The following is a 21,025-nucleotide window of genomic DNA, read 5'->3' as shown; positions in this document are numbered from 1 at the left end:
AAAAAAATAAAGGGAACACTAAAATACCAATTTGTTGTTTAGGTGGTGATCCCTTTATTTTTTTGAGCAGTATATATATATATATATACGGTATATATATAGATATATACACATATACACACACACATATATATATATGTGTGTATATGTGTATATATATACATATATATATATATATATATATATATATATATATATATATTAGTTACATGAGTGTATTTTGTGCTAATATTCAATTTTGCAATTGGGTTTTCTAAAAAAAAAAGTTGCATCCTTTGGCTTCTACAGACTGTTTCCCAGCACATTCAATTCCAATATGGTCTATGATCATAAATCGTCTTAAAGGGGCTCACAAAAAGACAGATAAAAGTTAAAAACTCTTCTTTCAGATTGAACTCACTAACAAATCTTCAGTTAACTCATTCTGCATCCAGAAATTGAAATTGCAACATAGAGAATAAAGAAGGCAAAGGGTGCCAAACCTTAATGAAGCCCAATAGCAAAAATATTTTTTGCTTTTTATTTCTAAATTTATGCATTAAAGTAAAAAGAAAAAAAAACCTGCTCCCAATGAAAAATACCCTCTTTAAACTCTGGTTAGAAGAGCTCCTGTCATTGGCATTCTTGACTTTTCTGTTAACATCCTCATGGGATATGTGTGTGTGATAAACCCACGTGTGACACATTTTGATTCCTGAGCACTAAAAATAAGAAAACTAATGGTAGTGCTAATGAGCAAGTTCTGATCCACTAATTTTCCTAAATCTGGATTTGTGAGAGGGCAGTGTCATTTTTGTGAGCTGACATGTGCTACTTGTTATGTTTCTTACTGTCCTAAAAACATTTTCCGATAAGTGTTAGAGGGTGAAGAAGAACTCTGTGCCACGATTCCAATATATCTTTAAAAATTGTCCCCAAAATTCTTGGCCAACACTCAAGCGGTAAGTTTAAGGAAAGGAACTTTTTGGAAGCCACCACAGATCCATCATATTGCTGTTTCACGCTGCACAGCTTCTCTGCAATCTTCCAGGGCTTATGTGCACTTTAACCCAAGAACACCACAAAGTCTTTGTTATGGTGAAGGCTCAAATTTGTGGCTCGCATTCCTCACCCAAGAGAGTGGATTTAAATGTCGATCGTGATCTTTGTCAGACTCCGGTTGGCTCTGTGCTCTCTCCGGTTTGGGGTTTGTAGAGGGAGGTTCAGGCTGTTGAACAGACATAGTCCTTCGAAGGTGGTTCCTTTTCCTTAGAAATTCTGGTTGTGTGTGCAAACCAAAGCTACCCTTCCTCAGGATCATCCGGGAGGTGTTCTTTTTGGGACGGGAATGGTGACTGAATTCCAGAGTTGCCAAATGAGCGGCATACCCATCACTAATAAACTACAACAGAACAGAAGATTTATGACTATCATTCATACCACAGGATATCACACACATTATCCAACAAAGTAACATTTTATCACTTTAGGTTATAAAATTTTGTGTATCTAATGGGTAATTAGTAGATGCGGGATCCACTGTCATTTTGATGTAATATTTTCCTACCTAGATAAGTGTCAAAATAAAGGCAACATGTTTAACTTCAGTAAACAAATATAGGCCTCGTGCACACATTGAGTATTTTTTTACCTCAGTATTTGTAAGGCAAAACCAGGAGTGGGTGAAAAACGCAGAAGTGGTGCCCGTGTTTCTATTATACCATATTTTTCAGATTAAAAGACGCACTTTTCCTCCCAAAAATTTGGGAGGAAAATTGGGGGTGCGTTTTATAAGACGAATGTAGCTTAGAGGCGGATGATGGAGAGGGGTATCAGGAGGCAGGGACGATGCTACGGGCTGTGTGATGTTCGGTGGACGGTGCTGATGCTGTTGGCTGTGCGCTGTTCTGTGGGCGGGAGGTGCTGATGCTGATGTCGGGCTGTGCTTGCTGCAGGGGGTTATAGAGGTGGCAGGGGGCCGTAGTTGTGGGCGGAGGCAAGCCCCTGCTTCCAGGCAGCATCTCTCTTCTGCAGTGCACTCCCGCCACCTCCACAGTGCAACAAGGAACACCACAACCCCACTTCCTAGGGGTTAATTCAGAGACAGAGTCCAGCAAAACGGTTAACAACTTTACTGAAGGAATCACACTGTTTCTGTGGAGCACATCCGTTGTGAGCACATAGCTCGAACATTATAGGCATGTTACTGTTTGGTTTCATTTCACATTTTCCTGCACACTGCTCCCTCCTGCACATCTCTCCGGCTACTATAGTACTGTCTCTTTCCCCTGGCAACACCACAGTGGCAGCTAGAAAATGTATAGAGTCCAACATGAATCTAACCAGGTCCCCTCCCATTGGGATTCGTTTCACCACCGGACGGAGTTCCTTCACCACTGTCTCTCTGACGACCCATTCGCCCAGTTCTATGTTACCTCACGCCTAGACTGGTCCTATGGGAGTCAGTTTACTCCTGGAAATTCCCCTAGACTCAAGGCCCATAACTTCAGGGTCGGTCCGTGAGTATTTCTGCACCCGGCTACTAAAGGGTTTCCTTTGTCCACTTTATCTGGGTTTTCTGGGGTGACCCTGAGGGTCTGGCCAAATTACTCTGGACTTCTCTGACTATACCTCAGGCACAGCTTCTTCTCTCTACTCAACGGTGTTCCTATCTCCTCTAAACCAAGAGATATTACCTGCCTTAACCTCAACTGTGAGCTGGCCTCCTTTCCCTTAACTCCCTCAGCCCTGCAACTCCATCCCAACCCTAAGTTTTCTCCTAAGCTAAGGTTCCAGGGAGCAGTGACACCTAGTGGTGGCTGAGAAAAGTGCACCTGAAGGTACACACATGTACACATTGCACATACTGTACATAAATACACAGATAAATCATGATGTCTTGAGTGGGGATGCAAGACATTGGTCACCCTCCTACAGGGTGATCCAGGGACCATCCTGAAAATGTTGGTGGCGCGGGCTTCAAATAATGTCGCCCGGAGTCGGCGCATGCACAGATTGAGCTCTTGGCTCAAGATCTCATCTCCGCACGTACCAACTCAGGTTTATTGATCTCCCAGCAGCGGACTTGAGGGAAAACGGCATCCGAAAGTGGCAGATAGACAGATGAGATCTCGGCCCATCATTAAGCCGACAGCTTAATTCTCCGGGCACCATTTTGTTTTGTTTTTTTTCCCCTTTTTTTACTCTAAATTTGGGGTGCATCTTATAAAACAAAAAATACAATACTTTTTCTCTGATTGTTCCATTCCTGGTTTCGGCTACAAATACTGAGGCAAAAAACTCACCAAATACTCAAAGTGTGCAAGTGGCCTTACTGCAGATCTGTACTATTTTCATGTGGTACTAATCCTTAAAGCACCACTCCAGTGTTGCTTTATTTCTCCCATGGAGTGGTGTGACTAATGTCTGTTCCCAGCCTGTGGTAAATTACCTGCCGCCATCTACTGCTCTTCCTAGCACACTGCACCGCTCCCACTTCACCATTCTTGTGATTTCAGCTCTTGACTTGCCAAAACTTAGAACTAATGGTCAATAAGGCCGGTGTCACACTTGTGAGAGACTCACGCAAGTCTCACATCGCATCACCCTGCACTGCCGCACACTTTCCTGACAGAAGTGGGTCGGCTGCATGTATTTCTATACAGCTGAGATGCCCCTGTCTGGAGAGTGCAGCCGTGCCGGGTGATACCGATGCGAGACTCGCGTGAGTTACTCGCAAGTGTGACACCGGCCCAACTCTCAGTGTAAGTCTATGAGGGCCTCATTCTGGCTCTTCTAGATAACCCAGCACCAATGTAATAAAAAAGTCCTTTATTCAAAATTCACAAAAAAGATTATTCCAGCCAAGTGCAAGATAAATTAATGCTTGACGCATTTCGGAGTTATTAATTCCATGATAATAGAGGTAAAAAAAATGTGATATATAAAAAGATATAACTACTACAGTATTGACCATGTAGTTTATATGACAATTTGAGTTGTCATGTATGCTATATAGGTTGCACTGTATGAAGTACACTAAACAAAGGATCTGGTGAATATACATTGGCAGCCACATCTGATTCTTAAACAAAACCGTACAATCTTAGGCCTGTTTCACGGAGGTTTATGGGGGAGATGTGATTTCTCTGCAACCTTCAGGGTATTGAAGGGGTTAATGGACTTTATAGAGTAGGAGACTGGTAGAAACCTCCTTCAAGGGAAGTATATTGGATCCCTCAACTGGATGCGTGTTATTTGGAGGACTAAATTACCACTTCGATTCATTGTATTCATATTAAAATGAAAATGTGGTTTATCTAATATTGATTTTATATTTATGTATATTTGTATTTCTAAATATTTTGAATGTATTATTTCTTTTATATATAAAGTGAGCACTATTTTGTTCTTTCTGTATGTAGATCCGGTTCAGATGAGGGGCGTATAGGTATATATATCACCTTGGCTACTCATTCTGATTATGTTACTTATGAATAAGGAGTCTATCTTCTCCGAAACGCGTCGAGCATTAATTTATCTTGCACTTGGTTGGAATAATCTTTTTTATGAATTTTGAATAAAGAACTTTTTTATTACGTCGGTGCTGGATCTTCTCTCCTCCCGACCTCTTCTTGAAGTGACTGATTATTCAGCTATGGTAGCCAAACCACTTGTTCCGTGCATCGGACCAGAAGTTGGAGAGATTTGCCTTGGAGTGGTGAGCTGAACGATATTCCTCATTTGTGTTTCTTCTAGATAACCTCTGTATGTCTCTTCTAGACTTACATAGAGGAGTATATTCTCTAGTCACAATTGGCACAAGAGGATCGGCATCTCACCAAGAACAGCAGAAGACAGCGACAAGTAAGGCAGAGCACATACCACTCAAGGGATGAAATATGAACAAATATCCTTTAAAATGGATTTCATATATTATTTTATTTTCTACACTTCCGAGTTTTCCACTATAGCATTTTACTTCTGCATAGCCCTCCATACATAATTATGGGCCCGTCATAGTCCTCCTAGCAAATTAATGGGCCCCACATAGACTTCCATACAGAATAATGGGCCCCACATAGTTCTCCATACAGAATAATGGGCCCCATATAGTCTTCCATACAGAACAATGGGCTCCAAATAGTTCTCCATGCAGAATAGTTGGCCCCATATAGTCCTCCATACAGAATAACGTGCTCCACATAGTCTTCCATACAGAATAATGGGCCCCACATAGTCCTCCATACAGAATAATGGGCCCCATATAGTCTTCCATACAGAACAATGGGCTCCAAATAGTTCTCCATGCAGAATAGTAGGCCCCATATAGTCCTCCATACAGAATAATGGGCCCGACAGTCTTCCATACAGAATAATGGGCTCCACTTAGCCCTTCATACAAAATAATCGGTTCCACATAGCTTTCCTTACAAAATAATGGGCCCAACATATTCCTCATACAGAATAATGGGCCCCACATAGCCCTCCATACAGAATAATGGGACCCATATAGTCTTCCATACAGAAAAATTGACCCCACATAGTCCTCCATACATAATAGTAGACCCAATATACTACAGAATACAGAATAATGGGCCCTATATAGTCTTCCATACAGAATAATGGGCCCGACATAGTCTTCCATACAGAATAATGGGCCCGACATAGTCTTCCATACAGAATAATGGGCCCCACTTAGCCCTTCATACAAAATAATTGGTTCCACATAGCTCTCCATACAAAATAATGGGCCCCACATATTCCTCATACAGAATAATGGGCCCCACATAGCCCTCCATACAGAATAATGGGACCCATATAGTCTTCCATACAGAAAAATGGACCCCACATAGTCCTCCATACATAATAGTAGACCCAATATACTACAGAATACAGAATAATGGACCCTATATAGTCTTACATACAGAATAATGGGCCTCACATAGCCGTCCATGTAGTATTACAGGCCCCATCTAGTCATCCATACAGAATAATGGGCCCACATTAAAAAGATAATAAATACTTCCACCATTGCTTTCAACTGTACTGTACTGGCATCTACGCTGGCATTGTGGGCCAATTAAAATCAGCCTGCAGGCCAGAGTTTGACATTTGTGGTCTAATGCTTTGTAAGGACCAAAGATCCTCAAGAGAAATTCTACAGGTCAACAGAATTTGTAACAAATACTTTGCAATAAGAAAACATTTATTGATTGCTATTAGAAATATCTTTTATTTAACAGCATTCATTTTCAATGCCTTAACTACCAATGAAAAATACATGACGTTGTTACCTGACATTGATTCTGATACTTCTTAGCCGGACGTCCAACTATATAGATTTGAGCTGGCGATAACCCCAGAACATTGTACACAGAAATATCTTTCATTGATCCATAAGCTGCACTGATTTTAATGTGACACTAATAAAATAGAAGATGCAATATAAATAACTGTAATACATATATCAGATAAACAGTATTTTTCACTAAATACATAATTCACTTCATAAAAACACCATTTATAATATTTATTGGTACAGGTGCTCACTAACTTTGGAAATCTGAAGGCTATGTGTACACTTTTTGCTGTTTTTAGAGCAGAGACTGAGTAGAAACTCCAGATTTTTGAGGTGTTATGCGTTTTTGAGGATTTAGAGTTTCTGTTCCAAAACATCCTCGAAAGACTGTGTGCACATAGCCTTACAGCACATCAGTCTGAAAAATTATAGCAAACCACCTATGCAAACGGTATAAAGAAATATACAGTTGGCACCCTTAAAATTGTTCAAGAACATGAAGAATTTCTTCCAGAAAAAATATTGCAATTGCATGTTTTGTTATACAGGTTTATTTCTTTTGTGTGTATTCAAACAACAAATAAAAAAACAGAGAAAAAAGGCAAATGTAACATTATTTTACACAAACCCCAAAAATGGGCTTTCCAAATTTGGGGTAAACAACTTTTTTTTCAAGCATGTGATGCTCGTTCACACTCACCTGAGGCAAGTAACAGTGAGGGCAATATGAAAATCACACTTGAATCTAGATAAAAAGGGAAGAAGTTTACTCAATATGTGCATCATGTGTCTATGTGAGCCACACTAAGCATGGTGCACAGAAAGAGGATAAGATAACTGTCTTAGGACTTGAGAACCAAAAATGTTGGAAAATAGTAACAATTTCAAAGTTATCTGTCCATTTCAAGAGATCTTGAAATCTTCATGTTCTTTTGTCCAGGGTGCACAACATAATCAAGATGTTTACAACCCATGGCAATGTAGCTAATCTCTTTGGACCTGGACACCAGAGAAAAAGTCATGAAAGGTTGCACTGCAGAATAGTCCAGATGGTGGATAAGCAGCTCCATCAATATCCAAAGAAATTTAGGCTGCCCTGCAGGCTCAGAGTGCATCAGTGTCAGCGCAAACTATCCATCCACATTTGAATGAAATGAAATGCTATGGCAGGAGACCCAGAAGGACCCCACTGCTGATATAGGACATAAAAACTCTAGACTGTTGTTTACTAATACGTGAGTAAGCCAAAATCCTTCTGGGAAAGCCTCTTATGGACTGATGAGACGAAGATAGATCTTTTTGGTAAAACACATCCTTCTACTGTTTACTGAAAATAGAATGAGGCCTATAAAGAAAAGAACCCAGTACATACAGTCAAATATGGTGGAGGTTTAAAGATGTTTTGACGTTGGTTTGCTGCCTCTGGAACTGGGTGCCTTGACTGCATGCAAGGCATCATGCAAACTGAAAAACACAAAAGGAATTTGGAACTCGCAATACAGTGTCCAGTGTCAGAAAGCTGAGTTTGCGTTGAAGGTCATGGGACGTCCAGCAGGACAATGACCCAAACATTTCAAGAAGCACCCAGAAATGGAAGGAAACAAAGCGCTGGAGGGTTCTGAAGTGGCAGCAATATGTCTGGATTTAAATCCCATTGAACACCTGTGCAGAGATCTTAAAATTGCTATTGCGAGAAGACACCTTCAAATATGAGAGACCTGGAGCAGTTTGCAAAAGAAGAGTCCAAAATTCCAGTTGAGAGGTGTAAGAAGCTTGTTGATGGTTATAAGAAGAGATTGATTGCAGTTATTTATTCTAAAGGGTGTGCAATCAAATATTTGGTTGAGGGTAGCAACAGATTTGTGCAGCCCATATTTGGAGTATTATGTGAAATTATGTAAAATTTGCTTTTTTTCCCTTTTGTTTTTTGTGTTGTTGCAATACACACAAAGGAAGGAAACGTGTCTAACAAAAGATGTTTGATTGCAATAATTTTCTTGGAAAAAATACTTCACTTTCTGGAATAATTTCAAGGGTGCCAACGCTTTCAGTCATAAATGTATGATGCATTTACTTATTTATTTAGTTTACTTAGTATATATTAGTTTCCACCAGTCTTTATTCTCACTGGAGCTCCTGATTTATATTTTCTCTCTCAAGAACATAGAAAAATTAAGCTCAGACAATTAAGTTCAAGAGAATTTCCAACTGTAAACCCTTTTTTAGGTCTTTATTTTCCCACGTGCAATCTGTGAGGATGAATGTGTCTGGTGCGGGATTTGCGCTGTATACTTGGCTTATTGTCCTTCATGACTTCTCAGGATGAGTTGAAGGACACATTCGGACACAGACATAGGATCACATTGGGAGTTCATGGTGTCTCTCAATGTTGATAAAGACTTGTGGACCAATTCATCAAACAGTTTTGCCAAATTTCTAGGAGTAAAATTGAAAAACTCGTAGTCAAGCAAAAACTTTGTGAATTTTTGAGGTTTTTTTACCAGTGCAGACCAGCTTTGCCAATTTTTTGAAAAGTGGGTGGAAGTTTCCCAGTTAAAACGTTGTCAAGCACAGCTGAAAAATTCAACATGATTTACAATTTGGGGCATAATAGATCCATTTTTAGATTTCAACAAGTCCTGATGTATCATAATGATGATGTCCAACAGGTTTCCAGTATCTTTGATCAAGGACTGGTGGATATGGTGTGTTTACCCTATGGTTCTCACCAGTTGCCATACATGTTCTCCCTCCCCTTGCTTTAGGGGAGAATAGCCCAGTAAAATGGTTTGCAGTATAGCAAAACATAATTGCTTTGCTGGCAGATAACTTCTGTATGCCTTGATATAATATTGGAGGCATAAGGAGGTACAGGGGTGTCCCATGTACCTGTTGTTAGATAAAATACAGATCAATATTCTATGTGTTGTAAAACCTAATAATATTTTCTCAGCTCTTCTGCTATTTGATGCAAAGTAATTGTCGACATCTGGGAGGGATACACTGACACAACCTAAGCAGCCCTGAGCTCCCTAATGTCCCTAGATGGGTTATTTCCCTCTGTGTGGCAATTACTTTCCTATCTCTGTCTTTCCCTGGACACAGCCCTGTCTAGTGAGTAGGGCTGCAGGATCGCTAGTCCAGCTCTAGTTTAAACACAAAAAGTGGATAAGACAGATGGGTAAAGTCAACATTAATCATACAAGGCACTCCAAAAACACAGGAGAGAATAATGAGAAATGGATCAGTAAGGCAAACCAAAAAGGATAAGGAAGGGAACAATACAACACAGCTTTCAAACAGCAAATTCTAGCAACAGATCTCATAGTGACTTCTCGGTCGACAGCTTACAGGTTCCCTCTAGAGGCTACCTTAGCAGAAGCTATCACTGGCAATTACCTAAGGGTACCTTCACACTTAGCGATGCAGCAGCGATCCGACCAGCGATCTGACCTGGTCAGGATCGCTGCTGCATCGCTACATGGTCGCTGGTGAGCTGTCAAACAGGCAGATCTCACCAGCGACCAGTGAACAGCCCCCAGCCAGCAGCGACGTGCAAGCGACGCTGCGCTTGCACGGAGCTGCCGTCTGGAAGCTACGGAGACTGGTAATAAAGGTAAACATCGGGTATGGTTACCCGATGTTTACGTTAGTTACCAGCGCACAGCTGTGTGTGCAGGGAGCAGGGAGCCGCGCACACTGAGCGCTGGCTCCTTGCTCTCCTACCATAGCTACAGTACACATCGGGTTAATTAACCCGATGTGTAATGCAGCTACATGTGCAGAGAGCAGGGAGCCGCGCACACTGCTTAGCGCTGGCTCCTTGCTCTCCTAGCTGCTGTACACATCGGGTTAATTAACCCGATGTGTACAGCAGCTACATGTGCAGAGAGCCGGAGCCGGCAGCACAGGCAGCGTGAGAGCTGCAGAGGCTCGTAACTAAGGTAAATATCGGGTAACCACCTTGGTTACCCGATGTTTATCTTGGATACAGCTTACCTCAGCTGTCAGACGCCGGCTCCTGCTCCCTGCTCGCTTCATTTGTCGCTCTCTCGCTGTCACACACAGCGATCTGTGTGTCACAGCAGGAGAGCGGCTTTGAAGAAAACGAACCAGGGCTGTGTGTAACGAGCAGCGATCTCGCAGCAGGGGCCAGATCGCTGCTCATTGTCACACACAGCGAGATCGCTAATGAGGTCACTGCTGCGTCACAAAAAGCGTGACTCAGCAGCGATCTCGGCAGTGAGCTCGCTGTGTGTGAAGCACCCCTAAGCTGAGAGAGGAGTCTTTATAGCAGAGGTAATTAGAAACACAGAACAAATGATTCCAGCTTTCATCCAGAGGAAAGGAAAACAGAGGAACTAATTAACCCTAGGAACACCTTTAAAACAGTAACCTGTAATTCAGGTTAACACAAAAGACACATTCACTCTGTCAGATAATCTGCTTGTAATGATGATCAACATTCATTTAAATACAATGCATGCTTCAGTAATTGTATAGTTTTTTGGTAAGAATGATTGTACATGTATGTTCCTATGATTATTTCCGCCCACAGATACCATTATGGTTGGCAGAACATCCCCCATTTACAAGAGAACATGTGCTGCTGACAAATGATCACATATGGTCACAAGAGGGATGCGATCTTTGTCAAACAAGAGTTTTCGCCTTTGGATTGTCGTCCATGTTTACACTACACACTGATCAGAAATTAATTCTCGTTCGGGCGATCAATGACTTTAATACAGTAACATTATTGACAATCAGAAGTTCCCACCTCTTGCATGAGGTTCCGGAGGAATATGGTCTTCTGACGCAGGGGGTCATGTACAAGACCATCAGAAAAAAAGATCATCCCCTGAGGAAAATTATGCTGAGACAACCAGGAGACCACTCTTTGCTTCTGCATGTCTGGACGTCCAGTGATGTAAATGATCAGATAGCCAAGATCTTGCCAGTGCCTGTAATATATTGTCACAGAGAAAATAACATCAGTCACAAAACCGACAAGCAAATAAGAATTACCACTGACAATAATAGCATTGTGTTTTAAAAGCTGCATCTATAATGATCTTGGTTTCTACAATATCCCAAAACTTTATAGTTTGTGGATTGTAGGTTTGTTCTAAATTCAGAACAACAATATAAGTGGAAGATACTTTACCTGACAACATCCACTGCTCCAGCCCTGACTTTAGGGTCACTGCCCATAATGGACACGCTTGCTGCAAAAGAGCCGTCTATGCTGAAAACGACACACTCCATCCCGCGAGGAAGAACAGTCAGGTAACTCTGTGCGCTACTCTGATCTCCTCTGTAGACCGATCAAAAAAAAACAATTTATAAACCAAATATAAAAGTCTGAAGGAAATATCATTTATTTATTTATATTTATATCATGTGGCCAACATATTCGACAATGCTAAACACAAAGTATTGCCTCTCAGATACTTACTAATACCAGGGCTATACTATAGATAAGACTATGTGAGCAAATCAGAGAACAGAGAGAAACCTACCTGAACATATGGGAAACATACAGGGAGATGTAACTTAACTTGCACCAGTTTTCTGGCCGAAATTGTTTGACATGTTTTATGCATTTTGTGACTTTGCTCATTTTCTGCAATGGTGGAGGGAGTTGGAAGGGTGGAGGAAGTTGGTCTTTTGTGGCCAAAAAATGCATAATATATGCCAAACATTTACACAAATGATGGATAATTCTACATGAGGCCATATCTGGCTAGATTTTTGCATTTCTGGCAAACAGACAGACAAATTTCAGACTATAAGACGCGTCTTACCATAAGACGCACCCAATGTTTAGACTGCAGAAAATAGCAAAAACATTTTTCCTACTAATTATAACTTTTCTGGTGGTGTAAAGTGGAGGGTTCATTGTTACTCTTGTTAACCCGTTCACAACATATGTGCAAGCATCAATCCCTGCATATCACAGCTGATATAATCAGCTATCACGTGCCTATAACAGCCACTACAGTTGGATCGGAGATCGACCACGGCTATTAACCAGTTAAATCCCGCTGTCAGAGATTGATTTAATACGTTCCAGCAGGGGGTTCGTCATTTCCCGCTCACATCAGCGCACCCGTGATGTGATTGTGGGACGCCAGTGGGTTCTCATGACAGCCAGAGGTCAGCTGATGACCCCTGTGTCTGTCCTGATGATCCTCCTGTGAACACCAGCTGCAAGTCGGCATTCATAGGAGATTATGATTCCAGCTATACAGAGCACTGCAGATGCTGATGCCCTATTCTGTATAGCAGTAGTGATTGGACGATCACAACTTCAAGTCCCCTAACAGGACTAGTAAAAAGTAAGAAAAAAAAGTTTTTTTAAAAAGATGAAAAAAAAAAAAAAATACAAAATTTCAAATCACTCCCTTTTGCCCCATTGAAAATAATATAGAATAAAAAAAACCTCCATATTCGACATAACTATGTTCAGAAGTATATGAGCTATCAAAATATAAAATAAATTATTCAAATCGGTAAACAGCATAACAAAAAAAAATAAAAATGCCAGAATTACATTTTTTGGCTCCTTCATTTGCAATAAATACAATAAGAGACCATCAAAACATTATATCAACCTAAAAATGGTATCAGTAAAATAGTAAAACAACTGAAGGTGCAAATATAAACCATGACAGCCTCAGATCCCGAAAAATAAAAGGTTACAGTTCTCGGAAAATGGCACCAAAAACAATTTATTTATTTATTTATTTTTTACAAACTTCAGAATTTTATCTTTTTAACTGAAATTATTTTAAACATATACATCTCTGGTATCTACAAAGTCATACTGACCTGGGAATCATAATACCAAATCAGTTTTACCATATAGTGAACATGGCGAATAAAAAAACAGTTGTGGAATTGCACTTTTTTTGCAATTTCACCGCACTTGGAATGTTTTTTCCCATTTTCCAGTACAATATATGGTAAAATGAATGGTGTAATTCAAAAGTACAACTCATCCCGCAAAAAGAACACATCCTCATACAGCTATATTGCAGGAAAAATAAAATAAGTATGGCTCTTGAAAGAAGGGGAGCAAAAAACAAAAGTGCAAAAACGGAAAATGGCTATGGCATGAAGAGGTTAATACACTAGGGTAGAATATGGAGGTATTAGATCTAATATCAGTGTTTCGCTGCAGTATGTGTTAAACATACACAGCTCTGCTACATATGTACAATTACATAAACACAGCTCTGCTACATATGCATGTTTACATACACACAGCTCTGCTACATATTGTCACGGGTGACAGATAGTCCTGTGGTGTCCAGCAATAGAAGATCACAGAATTTGGCTGACTTTCTATTATTCCTGCTGTTAGTATTCAGTGTACTAGGTATCTCCTCTGCTGGATTTTCATCCTTTTCCCTTTAGGACCCAGTGGAGTTCCTCTTCCCTTCAGCTGCTAATCATCTGTATTTCCCCTTGGGTTTAAATACTCTCATTTTACCTGGACTTGTGCTAGTGATATTCAGTTTCTTCACATGTTCAGATGCAAGCAGGTGGCTTGCACTCATCTGTAAGATCGGTGCTGCTCTCTGCTGAACTTCTTCCTGATACATCTGGAGATAAGTTGTTCATGCGCTTTCTCTATGTGTGAGCTCCCTGTGTCTTCTTTAGTGTTTAGTGGGGTTGATGAAGAGCTCATCTTACCCGTTCCCTATCTAGGGCCCAGCTCTAGGGTCATTCTAGTGTCAGGTATCTGTCTCAGCACATAAGTGTGGAACCTATCTAGGATGTTGAGGGACTCCAGGGGCCAGCGGTAGGTTTGGTCAAGGGTCAACATCTTAACCATCCCTAGACGCAGGGTTTCCCTTGCCTTTCGCCATTTTCGTGGTACTCCCCCGTACCTAGCGTAACACATATTGACATATACAGTGTGTCCACCCATAGCCTGTCCACCGCCATTAACTTGAGAATGGCGGCAGTTATAGGCATAGAAGTCGTGTCTAGGTATAGTAAAGTAGCCATGCGCTACGCAATGAAACCACCTATAGCGCCACCTGGTGGAAAACAACGGAGTTAGCATTTTTATTTCGAAAACGGAACGAAATAGAGAAAAAAAAGTGAATTACAAAGTTGTAGGGCATCATCAATTCAATACGAATCCACACCTTGCATACAGAAATGCTATGATTAGAATGTGTAAAACTCACAAGGCTGCGGATGTGAAGCGATACCTCATGGAGACCTTCCTACAAGTCATTGGGTATGGTGGCTGCATGGAGTGGCCTCCACACTCACCTCACCTGACCCCATTGGACTTCTTTCTGTGAGGTCACATCAAACAGCAGGTGTATGCGATCCCTCCACCTACGTTGCAGGACCTACAACAATGTATCACTGATGCATGTGGAAACGTGTCACCTACCATATTGCACAACGTGCAGCAAGATACAGTATGCTGTCCAGAGTCCAGATGTGCATTGCAGCAGACTGTGGCCACTTTGAGCATCAAAGTTAAATGAGCGCCATATGCGTGACCAGCATTCAACGGGTTTTTTTTTGGGGGGGGGGGCATGGGTTTCATATCATAGCATTTCTGTATGGAAGGTGTCGATTTGTATTGAATTGATGATGCCCTACAACTTTGGAATTCACTTTTTTTCTCTATCTCGTTCCATTTTCGAGATAAAAATGATAACTCTGTTGTTTTCCACCAGGTGGCGCTATAGGTGGTGTCATTGTGTAGTGCATGGCTACTTTACTATACCTTGACACCACTTCTATGCCTATAGCTGCCGCCGTTCTCAAGTTAATGGCGGTGGACCGGATATGGGTGGACACACTGTATACACACAGCAATGTTGTATTCACAGTTATATACACACAGTTTTGCTAGCTACTCCGCTATACACACATACACACAGCCCTGCTACATGCACATCTACTGTATAAACACACACACACACACTGTGTATATATCACCATATTTTGCCATCCCTTCCAGGCATTTGACTAATCACTTGACCTGAAAGGTCCTGGAGCTAGTCAGGGGAAATATCCTTCAGTTGCACAAGATATGCAGTCTCTGTGCAGATCCCGGAAGCTTCTTCTCCTACTCTGCACCAATCACATAGATTAGTGAGGGTCAGGAAGAGATAGCAGTTCTCTCAGTGATAAGGATGGATGCGGGGTCAGCATTCTCCTCTATCACTGAAAGCTGTTTCCGAGCCAGAAATGGCGTAGTCAAGGACTGGAGTAATATTTCCGAGATGCAAAAAATACTACTTTTAATGAATTTGACAATCAGGAGTGTCCACGCTATGTCCTACCCCAGCTTTACACATTTCGGCAGGTTTGATTTAAACTGGCATGAAAACGCCAAAAGAACAATTTCGTATTACATGTTATTCTCATCCAAAAGTCATTATTACTCATTGCCCCAAAGCACCTTGGGCATGCAGGAATGAAACCTACATAGTACATTGCTGGGGGATACAAGCTTACCTTACAACCATCTTGATGGGGTACACTCCAACTCCCAATCTTTTATCCCCTGGTACATTATAGGACACTCGCCCACTGCTATTAGATATCTCTGTGTCAAAGTAGACCCATCTTCCACTGGAGGGTTCGATCATAATAAGGATGTCTACCTGGAATATGAGTTTATATCTAAGACATTTGGTTTATAGAAAGCAATTAATGGAATAAATTGAATGCAGGAATAGAAACATCTGTAATTCTCATATCGATGACAAAAGGATAGTTTACAACAAATCATGCCACTAAGATAAACTGATATAAAATGTTGTTTCCTCTAGATATGACAAGTTTTCTAGAAACAAATTATTCACAAAAAACTATTTTAAGATTAATATGCAATAAAATATTTGATCTCTAATACCTTTTCACCTGTCAGAGCTACCATGTCTAGAGGACCATACATGAATCGACCAACCAAGATTTGAGATCCTCCTTCCACTGCAATCACATCATTGACTCGGTGGTTGGCTGTAACATTCTGGAACAAAGGGAACATATATAAAATAAACATTATAATATATTTAATCTAACATATACTGTATATGTATGTAAACAGAGTGAAACAGCAATAATCAGGTTTCTAACTGCCGAAATGCTATAATTTACACTCTAACTGCCAAGTAGATAGAGACTCAGATTTGCAACTAAGCTGGAGGTTAGATTTATTTTGTTGCTTCAGCCCCATACGTATATGTTCTACCTAAGGTAGAACGTAGAGATCAGCGAACCGGAATGGTAAAAGTCGGGGTTTGTGCTGGAAACATGGTGTCCGGGGCCATGAGAAATTCTTGGCTACAACTCACCGGCAGTAACTTATGGAACCTCATTCTGAGAGTTCACAACAAAGCTACGTAGGATTCGATGGGCATCGTGGGACATTACTCTATTGGATTACGTCAGAACTTTGATTATTTTGTTTAATTAATAATTTGGTTAATGGGGGAAGTCTGGGGGGGTCTTTATTCCTCAATTGGATTACATTGGAACTTCGAGGATTTTTTAAAATTAATAAATTGGTGAATGAGGGGGAGTCTTTATTCAAGTTTTGTGTTTTTTAACTGTACACTTACCAGGTTAGTATTGTGGGTGTCTGCTAGATGCCTCTCCATTACTAACCTCTGGCCTTGATGCCAACTGTCAATTCAGAGCTGACATCAACCCTAAAAGTATTACCCCAACTGCTAGCATGTCAGGGCAATCAGGAAGAACAGGTAAAGCATCCCAATTGGTGTATCTAATGCATGCACCACTTCTGGGGTGGCTGCGGGTTGCTATTTTTAGACTGGAAAGGGACAATTGACAATGGACCTTCCCAGCCTGATAATACCAGCCCCAAGCTGTCTCCTTTACCTGTGCTGGTTATCAAAAATAGGCGGGAACCCACTTAATTTTTTTAAAATTTTATTCTATATCCACATTTGTTTGCCGAGCAATTTTCATGTTCTTACCCTCATTTTGTTTCCTGTTACAGGCCCCTTAACCTTACTATGAGTATTTTACAGCCATTTTACAGCACCAAAGTTTGGGTCCCCTTTGACTTATATGGGTTTCAAGGTCCAGGGTCAGATTCAGGTTAAGTCTGGCTCCCAAACCAAACTTTTAACTAAAGTCCAAACATAGCAAACCTGAACTTACACTGGACTGCTCAGCCCTAGTAAAAAGGCTTTTGGGCACCCAACATTCAAGTCACATTCCACCATTGCTCCCTTCCCCCAAACACTAGAGCCATGAAAAGATCCATTAAAGGAAACTTTACTCTTTAAGAAAACGTTAAGGAACACAATTCAATTACAGCACTACACAAGGGCAATTCAAAACTATATCTCAATTGACAGAATATTAAAATTACAGACTTTTTATTTTTTCTTTTACTTAGATGCATATATTTGTGGCTAAAAATCATTTTTACATTTGAGTTTCATTTAAAACTGACAGATTCTGCCACCTTACCACCGTGCGGAGCTGCCGCCCAACCTACACCCCACCTACTGTCTCCTCCCCAAAATCCTATAGGATGTAAGCCCGCAAGGGCAGGGTCCTCTTCCCTCTGTACTAGTCTGTCTACTGTAACTTACATATGTATTCTATGTAACCCCCTTCTCAAATACAGCACCATGGAATCAATGGTGCTTTATGAATAAATAATAATAATAATAATAAAAAAAGGGAACCTGTCACTAGGATTTTGCAATGTAAGCTGAGGACAGCATGCTGTGAGGGTTAAAAAAGATAAAAAATCTGTGTTTCTCTTATCTGTGTGCAAGCTATTGTTTACTCATACTAAAGGGTTGCTCTGTTATTAACATTGTATGATTCCATGCCTCTTGCACTGCAGTCTGCCACACCCCCTGCTGTTATTGACACATCACAGTCAAATCACAATCTTAACTGAGAGCCTGGTGTGGGTGTGCTGCCCCCGTACCAGCAGCCAAGCTGCTCGGATCCAGATCCGCAGTGTGGCTCGAGGGATTCTACCGGACCCGGGGGTCGCGCGGACACAGCAAATAAAAGGGGACGTAATTGTATAGGGTGTATTGTATACTGTCTGTGACGCCACCCACGGTGTATGGTGAAGTGTTGCACCAACGCTGCTGTTATGGGGTACCCTGGGGGCGATGGGATAGCCCACTGGTGTGCCTGTCCTACTCTGTGGGGGTGACTAGGGTTTTGTCGGCTGTGTGTAACCCTTTGTGGGAAGGTGTTGTGCGGGGGCCTAACACTGTGTGACTACCTGGCGTGCCAGGGCGTCACATGGGCAGTACAGCTCCCAGCTCTGCTACACTCAATTCTGAGATAACGTGAGAATGGCTGTACCCTGTAATCTAAGTTAAACGTGGTTAGTTTCAGAATCTCTTTGCCTACAACATGCTGTTTTCAGATGAAGTAGCAAAAATCTGGTGACAGATTCCTTTTAAAACACAATACAAAATGTAATGACGAAGCTATAGAAAGCAGACGTTGCAAAATTTTTAATTAATCCCAATTGCAAAAATGATTTTTAGCCCCAAATACATACATGTAAGTAAGAAATACTGTAAAAATGTCCTCCAAAGTGGACAACCCTAACACTTTTGCAATGAACTATAATCTTCATATTGTGCACAACGCATCAATGAGTGCAGAATTAGTATCTAAACCACTCAAGTTTTGTCAGGGCTGGTGACAACATAATTTTCTGTTTATTTTTAAACAATTTTTTTTCTCAATCAGTTTTATTTTACACTAGCTATTGCAAATTGGTTCCCCGTAGCTTTACTATACAATACAAGCAATTAGTTGATACACTTTTATTGTCCAATTTACTGGTGGTGCAAACACCAAAATCTCCATAACAGGAACAGTACAGGAAAGGTTTTAGGAAATAAAATCCGATACCATTTGTCCATAGAGAGGACTCAGACTGTTTTACATAGAACAGGTTTGCTCTCAGCAAAACCGAAGCCTTCAATATGTTAAGGCCATTGCTTAGGAAAAGATATTGCCGGCAGCAGGTGACTATGATAGATCTCACGGGGAGATACAATGGTGTCACTCAATGTCCCCGTGAAGGGCTGGTAACTTGAATTGATATACGACACCAGAGATACGCAACACCGTCTGAGATGGAAACATGGCTATCAGTCCCAAGAGCTGAGGGGAAAGTTCTATGTACAGTGTACAGTTTATTGTAAATTATGCAGAGTTCTCCTTAGTTTGACTTTATTACATACGCGCAGTTTGACGTGATTCCTCTTTCGCAGCCATTTCTCTTGGCGACTTGAGGGACTCATGTTCATAGTGTCGATTCCTTCCTTTTGCTTTATCTGCACACTCTCGTACCTCATCAGCTGAAAGACAGTGAGTCCTGATTAAAGGGAGTGCTGAAGTTACAGTACAAAATGTCTGAGCCGCTCCTTAACGAGTCTCAGATCAAAGGCGATAAATAATTCAGTGGTAAAGGCAGACATATAGGAAGATGTCAATGCTTGAATACATGGCAGTCTAAAATTATAACGTAACACACTGTATTATGCTAATTTACATAATAACTGACAAGTGGTGAGATGTCAGATGTATATCATGCTCAGCGAAGTGAGAAATTAGCATTATGTTTAGAAAGCACAACATGGCCTCAAGCAAGTTTATCTGTATACACAAAAGATATACACGTCATTCATGTAGTAGTAAATCCTAATCAACACTTGAATAAAAAACGCCTTCCTAAAGGGGAACAACAAAAAGAAGATGTTTTTACAGTCATTTTCATGAGAAAAGGGAAACAAAAATTAGATTAGGCTCTTTGGCACCAAAAAATTTTTCAGCAAATGCCCAAAAAACAAGGATCAAAAGAAAGCATGGACCCATTAGAAAGCCCATACGTTATTTACACCGGATGGAATGGCAACACGTCCACCTCTTCATTAGACCCCATGGAGAATGTGGCATCCATGAAACAATGTACAACATGGTCTCAAAAGGTGGGGGTGCCAGTGCACCTATGAACCATTTATAGCTTATCCTTAGGATCATCTGGAAAAGCTTAGAGAATAAATGTCAGAAAAGTTGTCTAATGTAAAGATATGATTGTAATGGTGCTGTAATACCAATTACATTGATACCTTTAGTGAAGAAATTCACTTTGTTGTTCTTCTGTAATCAGCATTTGAAATTTTCTACTAACTAAGTCTTCTCCTCCCTGTCTGTGATACCCCTACTTCTCCTCCTGCCTCTGGACGCTGAATGACAGGTAACGGCTGAGATTTCAAACAGAGAAGGCTGATTATTCACAGAGTGAAGGAAAATGGAGGAGCCGGGGAATCACAGACAAGGAGGAGAAATCCCGATCACTGTGCACCGAAACCTAATTAGCAAAAAACTAAATGTGGATTAACTAAGAACCACAAAACAGATTTCTTTTCAAAATATATCAATTTCATCAGTATTACAGCACCATTAGAGCCATGTCTTTACTTTAGAGTACAAAATCATTCTGACAGGTTCTCTTTAAGATGCCAATACTTAAACTGAAATTTTCATTTTGCCACAAATCTGAGTGCGTTATATCTTTCAATGTCAAATCCTTAGGGACTAGTGTTGAGCCACCCCCCAGTGTTCAAGTTCGGTTCGGTTAGTCAAACAGCGGGTGTGTTCGGCGAACGTTCGACGAACACCTTCGAACCCCATTGAAAACAATGGCAGGCAAACACAAACACATACAAACACATTATA

The 21,025-nt window shown here is 40.8% G+C and overlaps 1 protein-coding gene across 1 annotated transcript in view; it reads right to left on the bottom strand.

Annotated features, from left to right (window-relative positions):
• Nucleotides 1-218: 218 nt before the first annotated feature.
• The window catches only part of PITPNM3 (PITPNM family member 3), a 729,687-nt gene continuing 708,880 nt past the window's right edge, over nucleotides 219-21,025 (bottom strand). Inside the window, exons 13-19 of the mRNA XM_075333206.1 lie at nucleotides 19,528-19,644; nucleotides 16,179-16,295; nucleotides 15,779-15,927; nucleotides 11,448-11,597; nucleotides 11,061-11,244; nucleotides 6,276-6,404; nucleotides 219-1,381 (exon numbers count right to left, since the gene is read on the bottom strand). Of these exons, the coding sequence (XP_075189321.1) occupies nucleotides 1,073-1,381; nucleotides 6,276-6,404; nucleotides 11,061-11,244; nucleotides 11,448-11,597; nucleotides 15,779-15,927; nucleotides 16,179-16,295; nucleotides 19,528-19,644 (1,155 nt within the window). The 3' untranslated portion in view covers nucleotides 219-1,072. The remainder of the gene's footprint in view (nucleotides 1,382-6,275; nucleotides 6,405-11,060; nucleotides 11,245-11,447; nucleotides 11,598-15,778; nucleotides 15,928-16,178; nucleotides 16,296-19,527; nucleotides 19,645-21,025) is intronic.

This window comes from Anomaloglossus baeobatrachus, chromosome 2 (assembly GCF_048569485.1).
Source record: "Anomaloglossus baeobatrachus isolate aAnoBae1 chromosome 2, aAnoBae1.hap1, whole genome shotgun sequence".
NCBI classification, from domain to species: Eukaryota; Metazoa; Chordata; class Amphibia; order Anura; family Aromobatidae; genus Anomaloglossus; species Anomaloglossus baeobatrachus.
This window is presented reverse-complemented; position numbering and strand designations above follow the sequence as displayed.